Source organism: Manis javanica, chromosome 7 (genome assembly GCF_040802235.1).
Source record: "Manis javanica isolate MJ-LG chromosome 7, MJ_LKY, whole genome shotgun sequence".
Taxonomy (NCBI): domain Eukaryota; kingdom Metazoa; phylum Chordata; class Mammalia; order Pholidota; family Manidae; genus Manis; species Manis javanica.
Genome location: NC_133162.1, coordinates 8477393 through 8497353, shown reverse-complemented (window position 1 = coordinate 8497353; position 19961 = coordinate 8477393). Strand labels below are relative to the sequence as shown.

The 19961-nt window shown below is 45.2% G+C and overlaps 1 protein-coding gene across 29 annotated transcripts in view; it reads left to right on the top strand.

The window, feature by feature from the left end:
- LOC108390578 (scavenger receptor cysteine-rich domain-containing protein DMBT1) overlaps positions 1–18527 on the top strand; it is a 95101-nt gene extending 76574 nt beyond the window's left edge. For 9 of the 29 annotated variants that reach the window (XM_073240181.1, XM_073240199.1, XM_073240188.1 and 6 more), the window contains 23 exons: positions 807–839; positions 1987–2019; positions 2186–2224; positions 2413–2451; positions 2556–2594; positions 2699–2737; positions 2827–2874; positions 2979–3017; positions 3107–3145; positions 3250–3288; positions 3393–3431; positions 3536–3574; positions 3664–3702; positions 4634–4672; positions 4777–4815; positions 5280–5348; positions 9417–9449; positions 9984–10022; positions 11802–12113; positions 12742–12774; positions 13307–13482; positions 15687–16069; positions 17635–18527. In XM_073240181.1, coding sequence (XP_073096282.1) covers positions 807–839; positions 1987–2019; positions 2186–2224; positions 2413–2451; positions 2556–2594; positions 2699–2737; positions 2827–2874; positions 2979–3017; positions 3107–3145; positions 3250–3288; positions 3393–3431; positions 3536–3574; positions 3664–3702; positions 4634–4672; positions 4777–4815; positions 5280–5348; positions 9417–9449; positions 9984–10022; positions 11802–12113; positions 12742–12774; positions 13307–13482; positions 15687–16069; positions 17635–17926 — 1919 coding nt within the window. In that variant the 3' untranslated portion in view covers positions 17927–18527. The remainder of the gene's footprint in view (positions 1–806; positions 840–1986; positions 2020–2185; positions 2225–2412; positions 2452–2555; positions 2595–2698; positions 2738–2826; positions 2875–2978; positions 3018–3106; positions 3146–3249; positions 3289–3392; positions 3432–3535; positions 3575–3663; positions 3703–4633; positions 4673–4776; positions 4816–5279; positions 5349–9416; positions 9450–9983; positions 10023–11801; positions 12114–12741; positions 12775–13306; positions 13483–15686; positions 16070–17634) is intronic. The other 20 variants (XM_073240204.1, XM_073240206.1, XM_073240205.1 and 17 more) reach the window with 15 other exon arrangements.
- The last annotated feature ends 1434 nt before the right edge of the window (positions 18528–19961 follow it).

The window sequence follows — 19961 nt, the reverse complement described above, 5'->3', positions numbered from 1 at the left end:
AATTTGGAGCCAGAGAACCTAGGATTATATTCTGGTTCCAGCCTTAACCAACTGGGTGACAGTGGACAAGTCCCTTACTTCTCAGGGCCTCCTTCTTATCTATAGAACAAGAGGGTGAAGCTTGTGCTGTGGACTGAGAAGCACACGCTTGTGCAAGCACACAGTAAAGGGAGCTTGGTGGTCACATTTCTGAGGGATGTGTTTACTGCGCCTGCCAAGACCTGCCCGGCTTTCAAAGTCATGAAACTTATTGTCCTTTCATAAACGTCCTTCTCGCGGGCTTGAGTCTGTCAACATGGGGCTACATAAATTGGAGAAATAGCATCTCAAGTTTTCTCTGAACCGTCAAGAGTTACAAAAGTAACTCATGGTCCATATTTGCCAAATCTCAGAGCCATCTGCCAGGCTTGGTAGAAACTGACCTTGAAGGAAAATCATATGTTGAAACAAAATTCCCTTTTGAGGTTGGATCTGTGAGAATTGGCTGCCAGGCTCTTCGGCCAGGCCAAGTTCAATATGGCACCATCACGGTGAACCAGAGTTGGAAAAAAACCTTTGAGAGTGTTAAGACCTGAAGTCACAAACAGGCAGCCCGTGGGTCACTTTTGACCTGCTGATAGGTTTTGGTTCAGGCGAGAAAGCTTTGCCTATGCAATGTTTAATTTTTTTCATACCACATCTTTATATAGGAGATTTCATATAAAAACCCATGATTTCTATGCTCCAGGGTAAGAAGAAGTAAAGCTAACTGTAAAACATTTTTGCCATGTGGCAAGTTTTAACCAGTTGCCTTTTCTTATTTTCAGAATCTCTGAGTATTGCTGTAACCACCTTACCAGGTAATTTTGGTGTGATTTGGGGTTCCATCTACCTTGCTTGCTATAAATTATCTTATTTGATTTTCCAATGAGCTCATCAAACAGCTCTTTGTGTCCTGATCAAATTATTTGACTTTATTGAGTTTTTCAATATGTTTATATGGACTTGACTCACATAGGCTACCCCTATGGCCCCTGATGGTGAATGAACTCTAGGCCGTGCAGATAAATGCATGAGCCAAGAGAAAAATCAGTTTGGCCAGTTCAGCCACATGCAAACAATGAGTCATTCACTGGACTGACTGGTGGCCTAAGGTCAACCATCCCTCAAGGGAGTTTCTCCTGGAGAACAACCACCATGCGGGTGTTGCCAGAATGGTGGGGAGTCAAGCCATAGCTTCTACTGATGCTCCTTAGACATTCAGCCCGCATGCCAGGCTCTGTGCCAAGGCAATGAGGAAGGCAGAGCTGACCGAGGTAACAAGCAACTCCTCCTGTACCATAAATTTGAGTGATGCTGGTTGCAATTACCTGAGGAGTTCCCAGTGTGGCTCTGGGTTTATGAATGAGTGTTGGAGGTTCATTTTGGGAGAAGACAATAAACAGAGCGCTGCCCCTTACCCTAGGTCTGAAACAATTAAGAAAATAGCAGAGTCAACACCAAAATGTAGTCCTTATTACTGAGAAAGCGGTGTTGGAGGTCAACGCTAAGAACAGGAGACAAATGGACCTGCCATCCCCTCCTCACCTGCAGGCTAGGTCTGGGACTGCCTGCCTAAGGAAAGTTCTAGTCGGCAGAGCTCACCCTTTGCTGGGTCCCCTCCCACCCCCATTTGAGGGAAGGAGGAGGGACGAGGAAAAGCAAGTTGCCCATTTACAGACTCTGTTAGATGCACCCCATACAGTGGAGAAACTTAGACCAGGGCTTGTTGCTCTCTGAACAGGTAATTTCAACAGAAGTAAACTGTGGGCAAGAGAAATGGAGACCCAGGGAGTGGAGGGGCGGCCTGGGGACAGTGAGGACCTGGAGCTTCCCTGCCACTGCCCATCTGTAAAGCAGAAAGACAAGCCAGGCCAGTCACACTGATCTATGATGGACCATGTCCTAGAAAAGTGGGTTTGACAGGGCTGTCTTATTTTTGTCTTACGATTTTTGCTCATCTTGCAGCTTCAGTTTCAACCACTGCGACCGCCACACCAGGTACAACACTGCCCACTGCCCCATTAAGTGACTCTTCTTGGAGTTCCCTTTATCAGACCAGGCTGTTCATAAAAACTTTGTCCCCAACACAGCCTCAGCAGAAACAGAAACAGAAGCAGGAGTCCTCGCCACTGGTATTTACATTTCTTCTTCTCTTTTTCTATAGGTATTTCTTCAACCTCAGCAGAAGTGGCCTCTCCATCTGGTAAAGGCTCTCTCATTGTGTTGTTTAATTAATTTAACCTAATGAGACCAGCTTCTTACTTGTGTTCTACTTAGACAATGAGCCTATTTGATGACCATTTTGACAACAAAGTAAACCTCAATGAGAAGACATGCAGAAGTGTCCTTTCTCTAATTTTTACGTGTCCTATTTTCTTTGTTCATGAACAGATGAATTTTCGAGCTCAGAGGAAATGGACACTCCCTCTGGTAATGCTTTCTGCCTGTCACATTTCTTAAGTTAAATATGATCAACAGCCCCTCTTTCTGATGAACGAATGAACACATGTCCTATTCTCTTTGTTCATAAACAGATGAATCTTTAAGCCCAGAAGAAGTGGACACCCGCTCTGGTAATGCTTTCTGCCTGTCACATTTCTTAGGTTAAATATGATCGACACCCCCTCTTTTTGCTGAACACATAAACACGTGTTCTTTTCTCTTTGTTTACAAACAGATGAATCTTTGAGCCCAGAAGAAGTGGACACCCGCTCTGGTAAAGTGTTCTTAAGTTAAATATGATCAACACCCCCTCTTTCCGTTGAACAAATAAACATGTGTTCTTTTCTCTTTGTTTACAAACAGATGAATCTTTGAGCCCAGAAGTAGTGGACATAGTGGACACCCGCTCTGGTAATGCTTTCTGCCTGTCACATTTCTTAAGTTAAATATGATCAACACCCCCTCTTTCTGATGAACGAATGAACACATGTCCTATTCTCTTTGTTCATAAACAGATGAATCTTTAAGCCCAGAAGAAGTGGACACCCGCTCTGGTAAAGTGTTCTTAAGTTAAATATGATCAACACCCCCTCTTTCCATTGAACAAATAAACATGTGTTCTTTTCTCTTTGTTTACAAACAGATGAATCTTTGAGCCCAGAAGTAGTGGACACCCCCTCTGGTAATGCTTTCTGCCTCTCACATTTCTTAGGTTAAATATGATCGACACCCCCTCTTTTTGTTGAACACATGAACACCTGTTCTTTTCTCTTTGTTTACAAACAGATGAATCTTTGAGCCCAGAAGTAGTGGACACCCGCTCTGGTAATGCTTTCTGCCTGTCACATTTCTTAAGTTAAATACGATCAACACCCCCTCTTTCTGTTGAACAAATGAACACGTGTACTTTTCTCTTTGTTTACAAACAGATGAATCTTTGAGCCCAGAAGAAGTGGACACCCACTCTGGTAATGCTTTCTGCCTGTCACATTTCTCAAGTTACATATGATCAACACCCCCTCTTTCTGATGAACGAATGAACACATGTCCTATTCTCTTTGTTCATAAACAGATGAATCTGTAAGCCCAGAAGAAGTGGACACCCGCTCTGGTAAAGTGTTCTTAAGTTAAATATGATCAACACCCCCTCTTTCCGTTGAACAAATAAACATGTGTTCTTTTCTCTTTGTTTACAAACAGATGAATCTTTGAGCCCAGAAGAAGTGGACATCCCCTCTGGTAATGCTTTCTGCCTGTCACATTTCTCAAGTTACATATGATCAATACCCCCTCTTTTTGATACATAAACACGTGTTCTTTTCTCTTTGTTTACAAACAGATGAATCTTTGAGCCCAGAAGTAGTGGACATAGTGGACACCCGCTCTGGTAATGCTTTCTGCCTGTCACATTTCTTAAGTTAAATATGATCAACACCCCCTCTTTCTGTTGAACAAATGAACACGTGTTCTTTTCTCTTTGTTTATAAACAGATGAATCTTTGAGCCCAGAAGTAGTGGACACCCCCTCTGGTAATGCGTTCTTAAGTTAAATATGATCAATACCCCCTCTTTCTGTTGAACAAATAAACACGTGTTCTTTTCTCTTTGTTTACAAACAGATGAATCTTTGAGCCCAGAAGTAGTGGACATAGTGGACACCCGCTCTGGTAATGCTTTCTGCCTGTCACATTTCTTAAGTTAAATATGATCAACACCCCCTCTTTCTGTTGAACAAATGAACACGTGTTCTTTTCTCTTTGTTTATAAACAGATGAATCTTTGAGCCCAGAAGTAGTGGACACCCCCTCTGGTAATGCGTTCTTAAGTTAAATATGATCAATACCCCCTCTTTCTGTTGAACAAATAAACACGTGTTCTTTTCTCTTTGTTTACAAACAGATGAATCTTTGAGCCCAGAAGTAGTGGACACCCGCTCTGGTAATGCTTTCTGCCTGTCACATTTCTTAAGTTACATATGATCAACACCCCCTCTTTCTGATGAACGAATGAACACATGTCCTATTCTCTTTGTTCATAAACAGATGAATCTTTAAGCCCAGAAGAAGTGGACACCCGCTCTGGTAAAGTGTTCTTAAGTTAAATATGATCAACACCCCCTCTTTCCGTTGAACAAATAAACATGTGTTCTTTTCTCTTTGTTTACAAACAGATGAATCTTTGAGCCCAGAAGAAGTGGACATCCCCTCTGGTAATGCTTTCTGCCTCTCACATTTCTCAAGTTACGTATGATCGACACCCCCTCTTTTTGTTGAACACATAAACACGTGTTCTTTTCTCTTTGTTTACAAACAGATGAATCTTTGAGCCCAGAAGTAGTGGACACTCCCTCTGGTAATGCTTTCTGCCTGTCACATTTCTCAAGTTACATATGATCAACACCCCCTCTTTCCATTGAACAAATGAACAGGTGCAGTGAACATTCTGCCTATGGGACAAGTCCCCATGTGAACCCAAGTCCGTGCATCCTTTCTATGGAAATTAAGTTTTCTGCTCTCTTCACTTATCCATAGACACCAGAGTGGTCCCTCTACTAGGGAACATGCCCACCTGTTGTACTGGTCTTAATCAGCCATGCCCACTGGAATCGAGGGTTGGAGGCCCACACCTCCACCTGCTTGGTGGTGTGTGTGCTTCAGGTGATGCTTTGACCTAACCAGCACAGCCAAATGCACGCAGTGCAGAACTGAGTTGTGATAGGTTAATTCTACCCATTGTTCTTCTATTTCTGCCACATTGCTGTTCAAACCAAAACATTACATTTGCTTGACATTTATTTGGTTCTTCTTTGTCTGCAGATACAACTCCCACTTCTGACCCAGAGCTGCCTTCACCAGGCATGCTCTCTGCAGTCTACAGTAGGCCTGGTGAGTGACTCTCTCAGAAACCCCAACCCGCAGGAGTTTCCACAGCCAGAGTAAACACTCCCAGTTTCCCCAGGAGAGGTCCAGAGAGAGGAGGAGAAAAGGCCAAGGAGGCCAACTCGTCCCTCCTGAGTCAACTCCACGGAGGCTCCAAGCCATTCCCCCATGGGTGCTTATGACTCTGAACACAGTGAACGCTGATGCTGGGGACACAATGAATAGGATAAGACAGTGTAAATGTCAGCCCTGCAGGATACCTTAGAGATGACCTACAGCAGCTGGTCTCAAATGTTAATGTGCAAGTGAAGGGCCTGGAGAACTTGTTAAAATGCAGATTCAGTGGCTCTGCATGGAGCCTGGATTCTGCATCTCTCGCAGGCCCCCAGGTCATGACCATGCTGTGGGTCATGGGACACACTAAGGAGTAAGACTGAACAACTGTCCTCCTGTTGGAGGAAAATGAGGCCAAGAGAAGGAGGAGACTTGCCTAACGTCAATTAGCTAGAGCTGCAATAACTAAGTAGCACAGACTGCATGGCTTAAACAACAGAAATCAATTCTTGCACAGTTCTGGAGGCTAGAAGTACAGGATCCAGGTGCCAGCAGGGCTGGTGTCTGGTGAGGGCTCTTCCCTTGGGCTGCAGATGGCCGCTTTCTCACTGTGTGCTCCCGGGGCCTTCCCTGTGTGTACTAGCAGAGAGAGAGAGATTGCTCTGGTGATTCTTTTTTTTTTTTTTTTGATATCAATAATGCACAATTACATGAGTAACATTATGGTTAATAGACTCCCCCCATCATCAAGTCCCCACCACATACCCCATTACAGTTACTCTCCATCAGCGTAGTAAGATGCTATAGAATCACTACTTGTCTTCTCTGTGCTGTACTGCCTTCCCCATGCCCGCCCCCTATATTATGTGTGCTAATCGTAATGCCTCTTTTTCCCCCTTCTCCCTCCCTTCCCACCCATCCTCCCCAGTCCCCTTTCCTTTGGTAACTGTTAGTCCATTCTTGGGTTCTGTGATTCTGCTGCTGTTTTGTTCCTTCAGTTTTTTCTTTGTTCTTATACTCCACAGATGAGTGAAATCATTTGGTACTTGTCTTTCTCTGCCTGGCTTATTTCACTGAGCATAATACCCTCTAGCTCCATCCATGTTGTTGCAAATGGTAGGATTTGTTTTCTTCTTATGGATGAATAATATTCCATTGTGTATATGTACCACATCTTCTTTATCTGTTCATCTACTGATGGACTCTTAGGTTGCTTCCATTTCTTGGCTATTGTAAATAGTGCTGCGATAAACATAGGGGTACATACATCTTTTTCAAACTGGACTCTTGGGTTCTTAGGGTAAATTCCTTGGAGTGGAATTCCTGGGTCAGATGGTATTTCTATTTTTAGTTTTTTGAGGAACCTCCACATTGCTTTCCACAATGGTTGAACTAATTTACATTCCCACCAGCAGTGTAGGAGGGTTCCCCTTTCTCCACATCCTTGCCAGCATTTGTTGTTGTTTGTCTTTTGGATGGTGGCCATCCTAACTGGTGTGAGGTGATATCTCATTGTGGTTTTAATTTGCATTTCTCTGATGATTAGTAATGTGGAGCATCTTTACATGTGCCTGTTGGCCATCTGAATTTCTTCTTTGGAGAAGTGTCTGTTCAGATCCTCTGCCTGTTTTTTAATTGGATTATTTGCTTTTTGTTTGTTGAGGTGTGTGAGCTCTTTATATATTTTGGATGTCAATCCTTTATCAGATCTGTCATTTATGAATATGTTCTCCCATACTGTAGGATGCCTTTTTGTTCTATTGATGGTGTCCTTTGCTGTAAAGAAGATTTTCAGCTTGATATAGTCCCACTTGTTTATTTTTGCTTTTGTTTCCCTTGCCCAGGGAGATATGTTCATGAAGAAGTTGCTCATGTTTATGTCCAGGAGATTTTTGCCTATGTTTTTTTCTAAGAGTTTTATGCTTTCATGACTTAAATTCAGGTCTTTGATCCATTTCGAGTTTACTTTTGTGTGTGGGGCTAAACAATGATCCAGTTTCATTCTCTTACATGTAGCTGTGCAGTTTTGCCAACACCAGCTGTTGAAGAGCCTGTCATTTCCCCATTGTATATCCATGGCTCCTTTATCATATATTAATTGACCATATATGTTTGGGTTAATATCTGGACTCTCTATTCTGTTCCACTGGTCTGTGGGTCTGTTCTTGTGCCAGTACCAAATCGTCTTGATTACTGTGGCTTTGTAGTAGAGCTTGAAGTTGGGAAGCGAGATCCCCCCTGCTTTATTCTTCCTTCTCAGGATTGCTTTGTCTATTCGGGGTCTTTTGTGGTTCCATATGAATTTTAGAACTGTTTGTTCCAGTTTGTTGAAGAATGCTGTTGGTATTTTGATAGGGATTGCATTGAATCTGTAGATTGCTTTAGGCAGGGTGGCCATTTTGGCAATATTAATTCTTCCTACCCAAGAGCATGGGATGAATTTCCATTTGTTACGTCTTCTTTAATTTCTCTTAAGAGTTGTCTTATAGTTTTCAGGGTATAGGTCTTTCACTTCCTTGGTTAGGTTTATTCCTAGGTATTTTATTCTTTGTGATGCAATTGTGAATAGAATTGTTTTCCTGATTTCTCTTTCTGTTAGTTCATTGTTATTGCATAGGAATGCAACAGATTTCTGTGTATTAATTTTGTATCCTGAAACTTTGCTGAATTCAGATATTAGTTCTAGTAGTTTTGGAGTGGATTCTTTAGGGTTTTTTATGTACAATATCATGTTATCTGCAGATAGTGACAGTTTGACTTCTTCCTTACCAATCTGGATGCTTTTTATTTCTTTGTTTTGTCTAATTGCCTTGGCTAGGACCTCCATTACTATGTTGAATAAAAGCTAGTGTCTCTTCTTGTGAGAACACTAATCCTGTTGAATCAGGTCCCTACCTTTAGGACCTCAAATAACCTTAATTACTTCCTTAGAGGCCCCATCCCCTTGAGGGTGGGGACCTCAACATACAAATTTTGAAGGGACTCAGATCAGCCCATAGCAGTCACAGAGCTCAAGCAAGTCAAAGCTGGGTCTCCAGCCCCCATCCAGGCCCTTTCTGCCCTCAGGCTTTGCTGATAAACCCATCTGGGTAATTCCTTCAAATCCACCTGATTTGATCTCTTCAGTAACAAGATCTGCTGCCTTCTATTTTATTTATTTTCTGGTCAAGTCCTGATTACTTTGAAGACATATGGGGTAAAAGTCGGTGAAAGTTCTCTTCACTTCGGTTAGATACTGTCTCCTCCCTCCCTGTCTCCTCCCGTCCTCACCTCCCCACTGCCTCCTTTCCCTATTCCCACCATGACTCACTCCTGGCAGAAGGCTCCTTCACTCATAGTCCTTGCAGGCTCTGCACATCCCGTGGCGCAAAGCTTCTCTTTGTGAACCTGGCTGGTGGTCATGGGACTGCTTTTCACACAGGTGGTTTTCACACAGGTGGCACTCACACACTTTCCTTCCTTTATGACCGCCAGCATCCCTTACTGCCTCTGGGAGTGTAAGGGCAGATGGCACGCCCATTAAACCATTACCTTCCTTCCCCTCTCCTTGATGCACCCCATCAAGCCCAGAGTGCATGTGACTCTCGTGTTTTATGCTCCCTAAACGCAGGGCAGCACAGAAAGAGTGTATGCTTTGGGGCCTCCTGGCTGTGCGTTGTGGACAACCTGGGCATGTTTTGCAAGCACTCTGGGTTTCCACGTCACCTCTAAAATTGTGATAATGCTTTCGCGCCACAGCTATTGTAAGGATTAGAGATGTGAATTATATAACATATTGCAGATGCTCAAAATGGGAATTGTTAATCTACCTTGCAAAATGCCGACTTCTCATACATCCTTCCTGCCCTGCGTATGAAGATGCATAAGATAAATAAACAGTGTGGATTTGGTTATACCCAGCTTCTGGAACAGTCTTGTTTCAAAAATTTGTAGCCTACAGAATAAAATTTCAATGAAGTCAGGTTTCCATGGATTCTCTTCACTAGAAAAAAATTATTACTTTTTTTTTTGCACCCACAGATCTGATTTCAACAAAAGTGACACCGTCACCTGGTAATGATCATATGTCTGTTGCCAAATTAACCTTTACCTTTACAGTAACTTCTACCTCCCTACTGTGCCGCGAGGTCTGTTGTTGCTTTTTGTACCTTGTTTCGCTCCATGTGTTTTCATACGGAATTATCCCCCTCAGGTATGACCTTTCGCTTGCCTAGAAATATCTCTGAGGAATCTCACTTGCTTTTCCTCATTTACATGTTCAGCCCCTGTAAAAATCTTTCCTACAAAATCTAATGTTTGTGCATTCTTCCTTTCAAAACTTCAGTCTATTTATAAGGTTTCTTTTCTAACCATTTCATAAATTATATTATTTTTGGAGAGTAAACATGACACAATACCACTTGTTAAATTTTGATGCTGAGAAAATAAGACTTAATGGGCAGTGTTTTTGCACCCAAACCAAAGTAGAAAGTTAAAGTATTAGTGTTTAAAATTAGAGAAAACGTTTGGTTTTTATCAACCTTGAGTATAAATATGTGACTTTGAAGGTATGCATATTTTTTTAAGCTTAGTTTTTCTTTTTTACAGTTATAATTTCATTTGGTGAAGAAATGGTCCCTCTACCTGGTAATTTTTGTTTCTCTCTAAGCACTAAAATGATCTTATCTTTATTAATACTATTAGAATATTTCTCTTTCATTCAAATTTCCTACTCTTTACAAAAAGCTGTTTTTTTCTTTTTATTAAGGTATCACTGTTATACACTCTTACGAAGGTTTCACTGGAAAAACAATGTGCTTACTACATTCACCCATATTATCGAGTCCCCCCCATACCCCATTTCAGTCACTGCCCATTAGTGTATTAAGATGCCACAGAGTCCCTGTTTTCTCTGAGCTACACTGTCTTCCCCATGACCCCACACACACCATGTGCACCAATTATCATACTCCACAATCCCCTTCTCCCTCCCTCCCCACCCACCCTCCCACACCCCTCCCCTTTGGTAACCACTAGTCCCTTCTTGGAGTCTGTGAGTCTGCTGCTGTTTTGTTCCTTCAGTCCACAAAAAACTTTTATGGGCATGTAGGTGAACACGTACAGACACAGTATTCCTTTGCGGGCCAGAAGCCCAAAATTCATCTTTCAGGACCTCACTCAGAAGAGATTTGCCTTTATTTGTAGCTTGAGCAAACATGGTTTTCTGACTTCCAAAATCACAGCAACAAATTAGGCAAGGAGAGACCAGTATGTTGCAGTCCCAGAGAAACAGAAGCCAGTGGGATTTATGAACATTCACTAAGCATCTTCTATGTACCAAGCAGAGCAAAGGACTGAAAAATACAGTTACTAAAGACCAGTTGATATGAAGACAAATCATTTCACACACACGTGTGGGTGTGGCACCACCAACATAATATTGGTTTTATCTTTTTTATTTATTTTACTTTTCAAGTCAACTTTTCTGAAGTCTAATTATATACCATAAATTCACACACCTGTAAGTTTTGTCTAATGTGTGCAACTGTGTATCCACCACAACAATCAAGATATAGAGCATTTCCAGAAAGTTCCCTCCTATTACTTTGTAATAAATCTCTCCCACTTTCCCTAGCAATCACTGATATTCTTTCTGTTACTGTAGATTAGATTTGTTTTTCAAGACTCTCATATAAATAGAATCAATAATGTGTGCTCTTTCATGTCTGACTCCTTTTGCTTAAGAAATTGCTTTGAGATTCACCCATATAGTTCCATATATCAGTACCTGTTCCTTTTCATTGCTTAGTAATACTCCATTGTACCCCCACTTACTTATCCATTCTCCTGTGAATGGACACTGAGGTTTTTCCAGTATGTGTCCATTATGGAGAATTCTGCCATGTATAAATCTCTCTGTGGACATCTGTTTTCATTTATCTTGAGCAAATACCTAGAAGTAGAATAGCTAGGTTAGAGAATATACTTTTTGCGGTAAAAATGTTGGTTTTTATTCATCAAGAGTAAAAGAAATTTCACTGGATGGATTTTGGTTGATGAGTCCAGGCAGTGCCTCATTTTATTTCAAAAATTTGGGGGGGGGGGTAATATTTCATTTTGTTTTCTTTGGGTTTGTAGTATTTTTGTTTAAAGATTCAGTTCTTAGGTATCTGGAAAATTAGACTGGCCATATGGCCATTCCCTGAGGACTTCAGTTAATTAAGGTTTTGTTTTTTTTAGGAGTGAGTGAGTGTGACAGAGAGGGAAAGAGCAGAGGGTGAGAGGGAGGGAGAGAAAACAATACAACCCAACGGAGACCTCATTCCAGTGTCACCTTGTCTATTGCAAATGAAAAGGGACACCCTGAGAGGCATCCAGGAGGAAGCTGACGTTGTGTGCCCCTGACCTGCTGTCTTGTCCCTGCAGCCCCGGGCCTGCGCCTGGCAGGTGGGCGCAGCCGCTGCGAGGGCCGCGTGGAGGTCCTGCACCAGGGCGTGTGGGGCACCGTGTGCGACGACCACTGGAACATCCGCAACGCACGCGTCGTGTGCCGCCTCCTGGGCTGCGGTCGCGCGCTCAGCGCCCCGGGGCGCTGCCCCTTCGGCCCAGGCTCAGGGCCCATCCTGCTGGACGACGTGCGCTGCGCTGGCACCGAGGACGCGCTGGGGAGCTGCGCCCATGCTGGCTGGGGTCGCCACAACTGCCGACACCGCGAGGACGCGGGCGTGCTGTGCGCAGGTGCCCTGGGGTGTCCCCGAGGCTCCGACCCCTTATTTTCCTCCAGGAGTCCCGTGTCCACAAGGTCCAAATTCACACCGCAGCAAAGCTCAGGTCGGCCAAGGTGCCGGATTCTAGGATAACAGGGACATATTTGTTATAGAACCATTGTAGATATTTTATTAACCAGTTTTGTCTATTTCCAATTCAGTGCAATATTTGTTCTGAAATATAGCTAAAAGATGACGAAATCAAAGAAGAACTGACAGTGTCATAAAACGCTTAAGGCCATAGAACTTATTGCTAGCAGTCAGACTACAAATTGCAGGAAGGGCTGCCTGTCAGAGTTCATACGTGTGACAGTGTTTATCACCTGCAAAGACCTGTGTTTACTGTTCTCTTGCCCCAACAAATCCGGGCGTTGATGACACCTGTGTTCTCAGCAGGACTTCGCATATGTCAGAATCTCTCCCTCCAGCTCCAGCAGGAGGGCCCAGGACCTCCTTTCCTTCCCCCTGCCCAGGAGTGTTTTCCCACCATTGTGCTCCAGCTGTAATCCTGCTCGAGCGCTGCCTCCTGCTGGCGACAGCGCCCTCTTCTGGTGCTTCTGCGCAGCTGACCTTTGCTTTTCCTCTTCTGCCCTCACCAGGTCCGGCTGACTCTGTGGTACCCAAGGGCAATGGTAACGTCCTCTTCTCTTTACGTGGTGGACAGGGAAGAGCTGGGAGAGCGGTTGTCCAGAGTGAACATGAACTGGCTGGGAGGGGGACCAGCTTCTGTGTCTGCACTGAGATTTCCTGTACTTCCAGGCATCCCCTGGGCTTTAGGAGGCTGGGGAGGAAGCCCCTTTACACCCACACTCCTCCCTCTTTGCTTCTAGTCTCTTCCTCCATCCTACTTCTCACCCAAAGCTCCGGACAGACAGGTGCTCAGGCTCAGATGCTCCAACACGGGAAACAAGAGCTCATTTCAATCCTTAGATGAAGCTTTGACTCACAGCCCAGGGCATGTGCGCTGTGGGAAGGATTCCCCAGGGATAGGGTGTGACTTTTGGAAAAGGGGAGCTATAAATAAAATTAGTGAAAGTCAAGGGTGGGGATGATGAGAACTATGCACTGTCCACAATACTTTACTAGAGTGAGCACACACCCACAGCCCAACAGGCCCATCCAGGGTACCGGGTCCTCATTCTCTCCCTTCCCCTTCCTCCCCAGCCCAGCTCTCCTGCTTGCCTCACCTCTTCCAAGTCACCATTGACCGAGGCTATCTCCGGAGGCTGGGCTACTCCTCCTGGGACATCCACTTAAATGATGAGCTGTGTCGCCCCCAAGTTAGGGGGCGATACCTGATCTTCAGCATTCCCTATGGCCGCTGTGGAACCGTCAGACAGGTGAGAAGCTGGCAAGGTGGTGGTACCCTGCTGTGGATGGAGGCCAAGGAGAGGGCTTTGGAAAATCCAACAACCTGTTAAAAACCTGATCAGAGGAAAGGCACAAGCCATGACTTCGTTTCTGAAGTTGGTGAGACCTGGAGCAGCTCACTGATCTGTGCGAAATTTTCCTTCCTTTTGAGAATTTGGGATACATGGTGACAAGGGCTGAGTACTGATAGAGTGATGGATGGGTGCATGGATGGGTGGAAGGACAGGTGGGTGGATGGATGGATGAAAGGATGGGTGGATGAAAAAATGGGTGGATGGGTGGGTGGATGGGTGGATGGGTGGATGGGTGGATGGGTTGGTGGATGGATGGATGAAAGGATGGGTGGACGGGTGGATGGATGGACACTCTTCTCTTAGCTCCAAAGCCAAAATTCAGCCTTAGTGCACCCCTATCATATGCAGGCTACATGGGGGAATACAGATGATCTGTTTCTCTGTCTGACTGCAGTGTTTCCAACCAGGTAGCTGAGCTCTATTTCCCCATTTAGAAACCAGATATCTAGGACATTTATGTATACTTAGATTCATACGTTTATTTCATGTTCTTTAACCACCTGTTTCACAAAATAACCTCACTGAAGTTAGGGAAACAAGTTTACCAAAGAGATGAGAGAAGTGCGTAACCACAAAATCACTTTTCTCAGTACATTTAACCATATAACCTGTTCCAAAGCATGATCCCCCTCCTTCTCCTCTATTCTTTCACATCTGTTTAAACACACGCAGAAAACACTTGACATTGTTGGAGTCTGAGTTCATTCAAATGGTCTGCGTGATACCATGTGACCACATTAACACCATACTTCGGTTGTGCCGACCATGGTCATTCTTCTCCTTTTGGCTCTGGAAACTCTAGTTTTGACCTCAGAGGGGTGTGCACCCCAGAAGCCATGCTTCCAGCCCCTCTGTGTCTGGGAGGAGAGCCCCAGGGAGGGCCCGGCAGCTGACAGTGGCCCTGGCTGGCCCAGCGGCCCAGCCGGCCTCACGTGCTGATCATGGCACCGGGGACAGAGGACACAGCACATCAGGAGCCACCTGCAGTGAGCGCCAGTCCCAAGCCACCCACAGGGAAAGCACTGCCACAGAAAGGGCTTGTGTCTGGTTTAAGAGTCAGCAACTGAGAAACCTTGTAAGTGCTGAAGACACAGCAGCCAACCAGACAGACGGAGTCCTGCTCTGTGGTGCTTACACTCCAGAAAAGGGAGGGCAGCTAGGGCAGAGGCCCCGAGGCGGCAGCAGGCTTGGAGGGCTTAAGGAAGAGACCTGGGAGGCCCAGGGTCAGCTTGGAGGGGGCAGGGCCACGTGTCATGGAGTTGAGCTGCCCTTCTCTATTCTCAACAAGGGCACTGCCACCCTCCAGGGGAAGATATCGGCCCTTAGGGGCAAAAAAGGTTCTTCTTTATGGAAAAGGACATACACGGTATACATGTTGTATTAAAAGTTCATAATGGGGGCTGGGGAGGGGGCAGCATGAGTAGGAAAGAAAAATATCTAAAAAGGCCAACCAGCTAGAAAGCTGGTCTCAGGGTTCCAAGACAGAACATCACAGTGTCTGAGTCACATAAGCCGAGGCTTCCTTGGACAAATGTCCCTGGGCAGGCCGGGTCTCTGCATGATGCACAGGGCTGGGAGAGGAGGCAGCCAGAGGTGGTGGCATCCAGCTCACCAGCCATCAGCGCTCCCCACCTCCTTCAAGTCACGCTGCAGTTGAAGGAGCCAGGCAAGGCTGCAGGTCAGCAGGCCAGACCCACAGGGGCCACAGCTGGGCTGGGCACAGAAGGCAGGAAGAGGCGGGAGAAAGGATAAATGCTCCAGTGGGGGTGGTCTCTGCTTGCATGAGAACCCCAGGACTGAGAGAGTAGAATGAGGGGAGGAATTTGGCAGAGAGGAAGCCCCAGGCAGCTAGCATGGACCTGCCACCCCACTGCCCACCACCACAACTTGGCCCTCACAGCACACTGCGGGCCCCCTGCATGCACCCCAGACTCCAAGGAGAGGGACATAACGGCCCCCTGAGGTCAGGCCTGAGGCTTCCTGCCCTCCAGCTCATCAGCAAGCTGGAGCTGAGCAGGGAGAGCCTCTGCCCGTGAAGGAAGGTGCTTGTCAGGGAGAGGAGCGCGGGCCCCCAGCTCTCCCCTCCTCCCTCCTCCCAGGAAAGCATCAGCTCCCGCAGCTACTCCAACTCCATCAGCGGCCGCATTCAGGGCCACCCTGGCCGAGTCATCGTGCGGCACAAGGTGCCTCAGCTGAAGTTTACCTGCAGGGTGGACGGCTCATCAGCAGTTGAAATTGTTCCCGGGGCTGATGTCCCACGGGAGGGTACCAGCTATGATGTATCCATATCGTTCCTCGAGTCACCCGTGGCCCAGCATGTGGGACACAGGGGGCCACCCTATGCCAGTCAGAGGAAAGAGGTCTTCCTCCAGGCCACGCTCCACAGCACTGAGCCCAACCTGAGGCTAATTGTAGATACCTGTGTGGCTTCTCCAGATCCCCGTGATTTCACAACTGTCAAGTATGATTTGATCCAGCAAGGGTAAGGGAAATGGAAGGGTCTCTGGGATGGGCTTTTACATTCGGGTAGCATTCCTTTGGGGGACCTGTGGCAATCAGTAGTCCTCAAACAACATGGTGCAAAAGAGTCCTCATCGCGCCCCAGGGGCAGAGTAGGGGCCCCCACCTTCCTTCCTTGTGATCCCAGTAGGGGACAAATAGGAGGTTGACAACGACCCTTGAATCCCCGAGGAGTCCTGAGCAGAGCCCTTGCTGTCCCAGACTCCGCTGTCCCATCCCACCCTCTCATACACATACCTCCCTTCTTTTTAGGTTTTACTACTTTATGACATTTCCCATTCCTCAAGGCGTTTGGCCTACACTGATGGGCTGGTGGGTTACCACAGGCTAGGCTTTTATTGTGGTGAAATTTATTCTGGCTTGTTTTTTTAAACAAAGGATTTTCCAAGTTACAATTCTAGCCAGTTGTTCACTATAAAGTTCCCTTGTCCCCTGACAGGGGCAAAATACTTGTGGACGGACAACTGGCAACCAGGGTGATCCACAAAAACCCATCACTTCCTGATGGCAGCTGTAGAGTGCTGAGCCCCACAGCATCCTAAAGCCACAGGAAGCGTCATAGTGGGTTTATAGATTTCTCTTTGCAATTCTATCAGTTTCTGTTTTGTAGATATTTACACTCTGTTGTTAGGCGCATATACATTAAGGACTGTTATGCCTTTTTGGAGGATTGATCCCTTTATTATTAGGCAATACCTCTCTTCATCCCTGAAATGATCCTGGCTCTGAAGTCTGTTTTGTCTGAAATTAATATAGCCACTCCAGCTTTCTTTTGACTAGTATCGGCAATGGTAAATCTTTGTCCAGCCCTTTACTTTTAATTTATCTATGTGTTTATGTTTTAAGTGGGTTTCTTAGAGACAGTATGTAGTTGGGTCTTGGTTTGCTTGTTATTTTATCTACTCTGACAGTTTGTCTTTAATATATTTAGACCATCCACATTTAAAGTGATTACTGATATAGTTAGATTAAAATCTATCTTCTTGGCAGGTGTTTTCTATTTGTTACATTTGTTCTTCATTTCTCTCCCCACTGTCTTTTTACTGCCTTCTCTGGTTTTAATAGAGCCTTTTATATGCTGGTTTTAATTGAGCATTTTAGATTATTCTATATTATCTCCTGTCTCAAAGTACCATTTATACTTCCTTCCTTAACTTTTCCAGTGGTCGCACTAGGGTTAACAAAACACATCTTAAAATAATCTGAGTTCACCTTCAGGTAACACAGCCACCATCTTTAATCTCCCCTTCTGACAAAATAGAGGAGGCCTTCTGAAGCTCCAGCCAGAAATTAATTCCCGATTTTGTTTTTATTATGTCTATCTTACAGTTCCCTTCTATATCTGGCTAGGAATAGTGGTGTTTAGACTCATGGTAGTGTTAAAGAGTTCCTTTATAAAATAAAGAAACCAGGTAGTGGGAAGAACTCCATTTGGAATTCAGAGGTCTGGATTATCTGAGTCCAGTGAATTCACGCCATGCTTTATTTAAGTTAATCCTTTGGGTTTGGGGTTTTTCTTCCCATCAGGTGCATCAAAGACAATACCTATGTCAACCTCCATTCCCACCAGAAGAACGTGGCCCAGTTCAAATTCAACGCCTTCAGCTTTCTCACCAGCTACGATGTTGTCTACCTGCAGTGTAAGGTCACCGTGTGCAAAGCGGGGGATCGTTCTTCCCGCTGCTCCCAGGGCTGTGCGGGGCGGAGCAAGAGGGGTGCAGGCCCCAGGGAGGCCGCAGGGGAGCAGGTGGAGCATTTCCAAATGGTGGGACCACTGGAAATCCACAGAGGAACTGGGCAGAGCAAGACCCTCGTGTGATTTATCCAGTTTTCACACGAATCTGTTAGAAATTAGAAATGAAATCTGTTTCTCTTCAGTAAAATAGTAAGTTTGACAAAACAGAGAATGTCCACATAGAGACAGGTAAAAGAAACAGCTAAAGATTGATAAATAATCTTCTCTGATCTCCAAACTTCTGAGGCAGTCACTCCCTTGGCAAGGTAGGAATGTTGCATTTTCTAATTCTTCACTGTCAAGAACTTGATCTTGTCTTAAACAGTACAGAATGCCATGACGAACAGTTACCTCTCTATACCGCATTGCCACCTTAAACATTTTTTTCAATTGACTCTTTGATATTCAGATGCTGTTAGCTGGGTCCTTTTGTTTCTGCGGTGTGAGAATTTACCTGCAGATCTTGCCAAGAGTCTTATAAAAAATAAACTGAGTATCTGTCAGGAAGCCACTGTTCTTTTTTTTCTTTCTAACTATAATAACTGGTCAGTTGAATTAAACAAGTCATTTACTCATGAACCCATCATCATTTGCTCAAAACAATCTTTGTCTGCTTCAAAGGGAACAAATTGGCCCCCAACTATGTTGGGCTTGGGTTACAGCTTTCAAATCAGAGTCTGAAACAATCACAAAAACCCCTCGTGACGGCGTTCTGAGCTCCCAGAAGCTCAGTCTGTTTCCCGGATCCTCAAAGTGTTACAGAAGACCTAGAAAGTGCACAGGAACCCTGAAAGCACAGAGAGAGATTAGCAGATCCCTTGCCCAGAAAAGGAGGGCAGCACCCCCTTTATCTAGTCTCTCTTTTCGTCTTAACAGGAAGAGGCTTGCTCTAGGCTCAGCCCTCAAAGTTGTCTTTAAAAAAACAGACTTGGATATAGTCAAGGGGTTTTTTTTTTGTCAAGAAATATTCAGTAGTAGTATTTAAAATGGGAGTCTTCAATTCCCAGAAAATTGTTCCCATCTTTGTCAGTAAATAGAGATAGGGATCACCTCGAAAGGGGATGTCTCATTACAAACACCCTTCATGGATAGCTGTCTTGGTAAATATATGAAACTGAAATTTATGTTTATGAAGCTCCCTCCTTACACACAGTACAAGTTGATGAAATGTAACTACTGTCAATCTGTTGAAGACGGCATCTGTAACTCAAAAGTTAATTATTCATCAGCAAGTATCTTCATCTTCAGTCACATGAAGCAATGATTTTAGCATCTGGCACCTATTTCATAGAAGTGCTTCAAATGAATAAGGGAGTTTTTCCAAGGAACTATGAGCTGCTAGAATTTCTACTTTCAGAAGTTTATCAGCCCATTAACTGTACCTATCTATATCATGTCAAGTAGGAGGCTAACAGTTTCCAAAATCAAGCATTTTATGGCTCATAACAAATCCCTAGCATGAAAATCTTTGACAATAATGAAATTTGAAGAGTAAACAAATAAAGAGTCCAGTGAACTTCCAGGTCGGGTTCTCCAGGTGTATGTAGTCCAGTGGATGGGAGCCGGCAAGCAGTCAGGGGATCCTTAGAAACGAGACAGTGTGAAAGCGGTGCCCGCCATTCAGCATCCCATGCCCCATGGGTCAGAATGCACTGAACAGGGTGAAGCCTGCAACCTGGAAACACCAGTGGGTACAGACAAAAAGCCTCAAGAAGAGCCAATGGACCAGCAAGGGGCCAGTCAGGCAAGACAGAAAACTTTTAGTCAATACATGCCCTGCTCCAAATACCATGGGTAAAATTGGAGCCCCTCCCCCATCCTAGCCAGCAAAGATGAAATGGGGAGCCCGGATTTCTGCCTGGCCCCAGCATCCCTTCCCTCTCTCCTCCCCTCCCCTCCCTAGGGTGGTGTCAGAGAAGGCCAACTGGGGCACTGGGGCCTGCACCACCTCCTAGCAGTAACCAGGCCTCCCCTGCACCCCCTGTGTCAGGTAGAGACCAAATGGGGAGCCTGCCTGAACCTCCAGCCCCCCAAGCAGGTATGAGGCGCCCCTGTGAGTCTGCTCTGGGGTGGTGCCTGAGGAGGCCTAGAGAGAGCCAGGGCTTCCGCCCCTGACCAG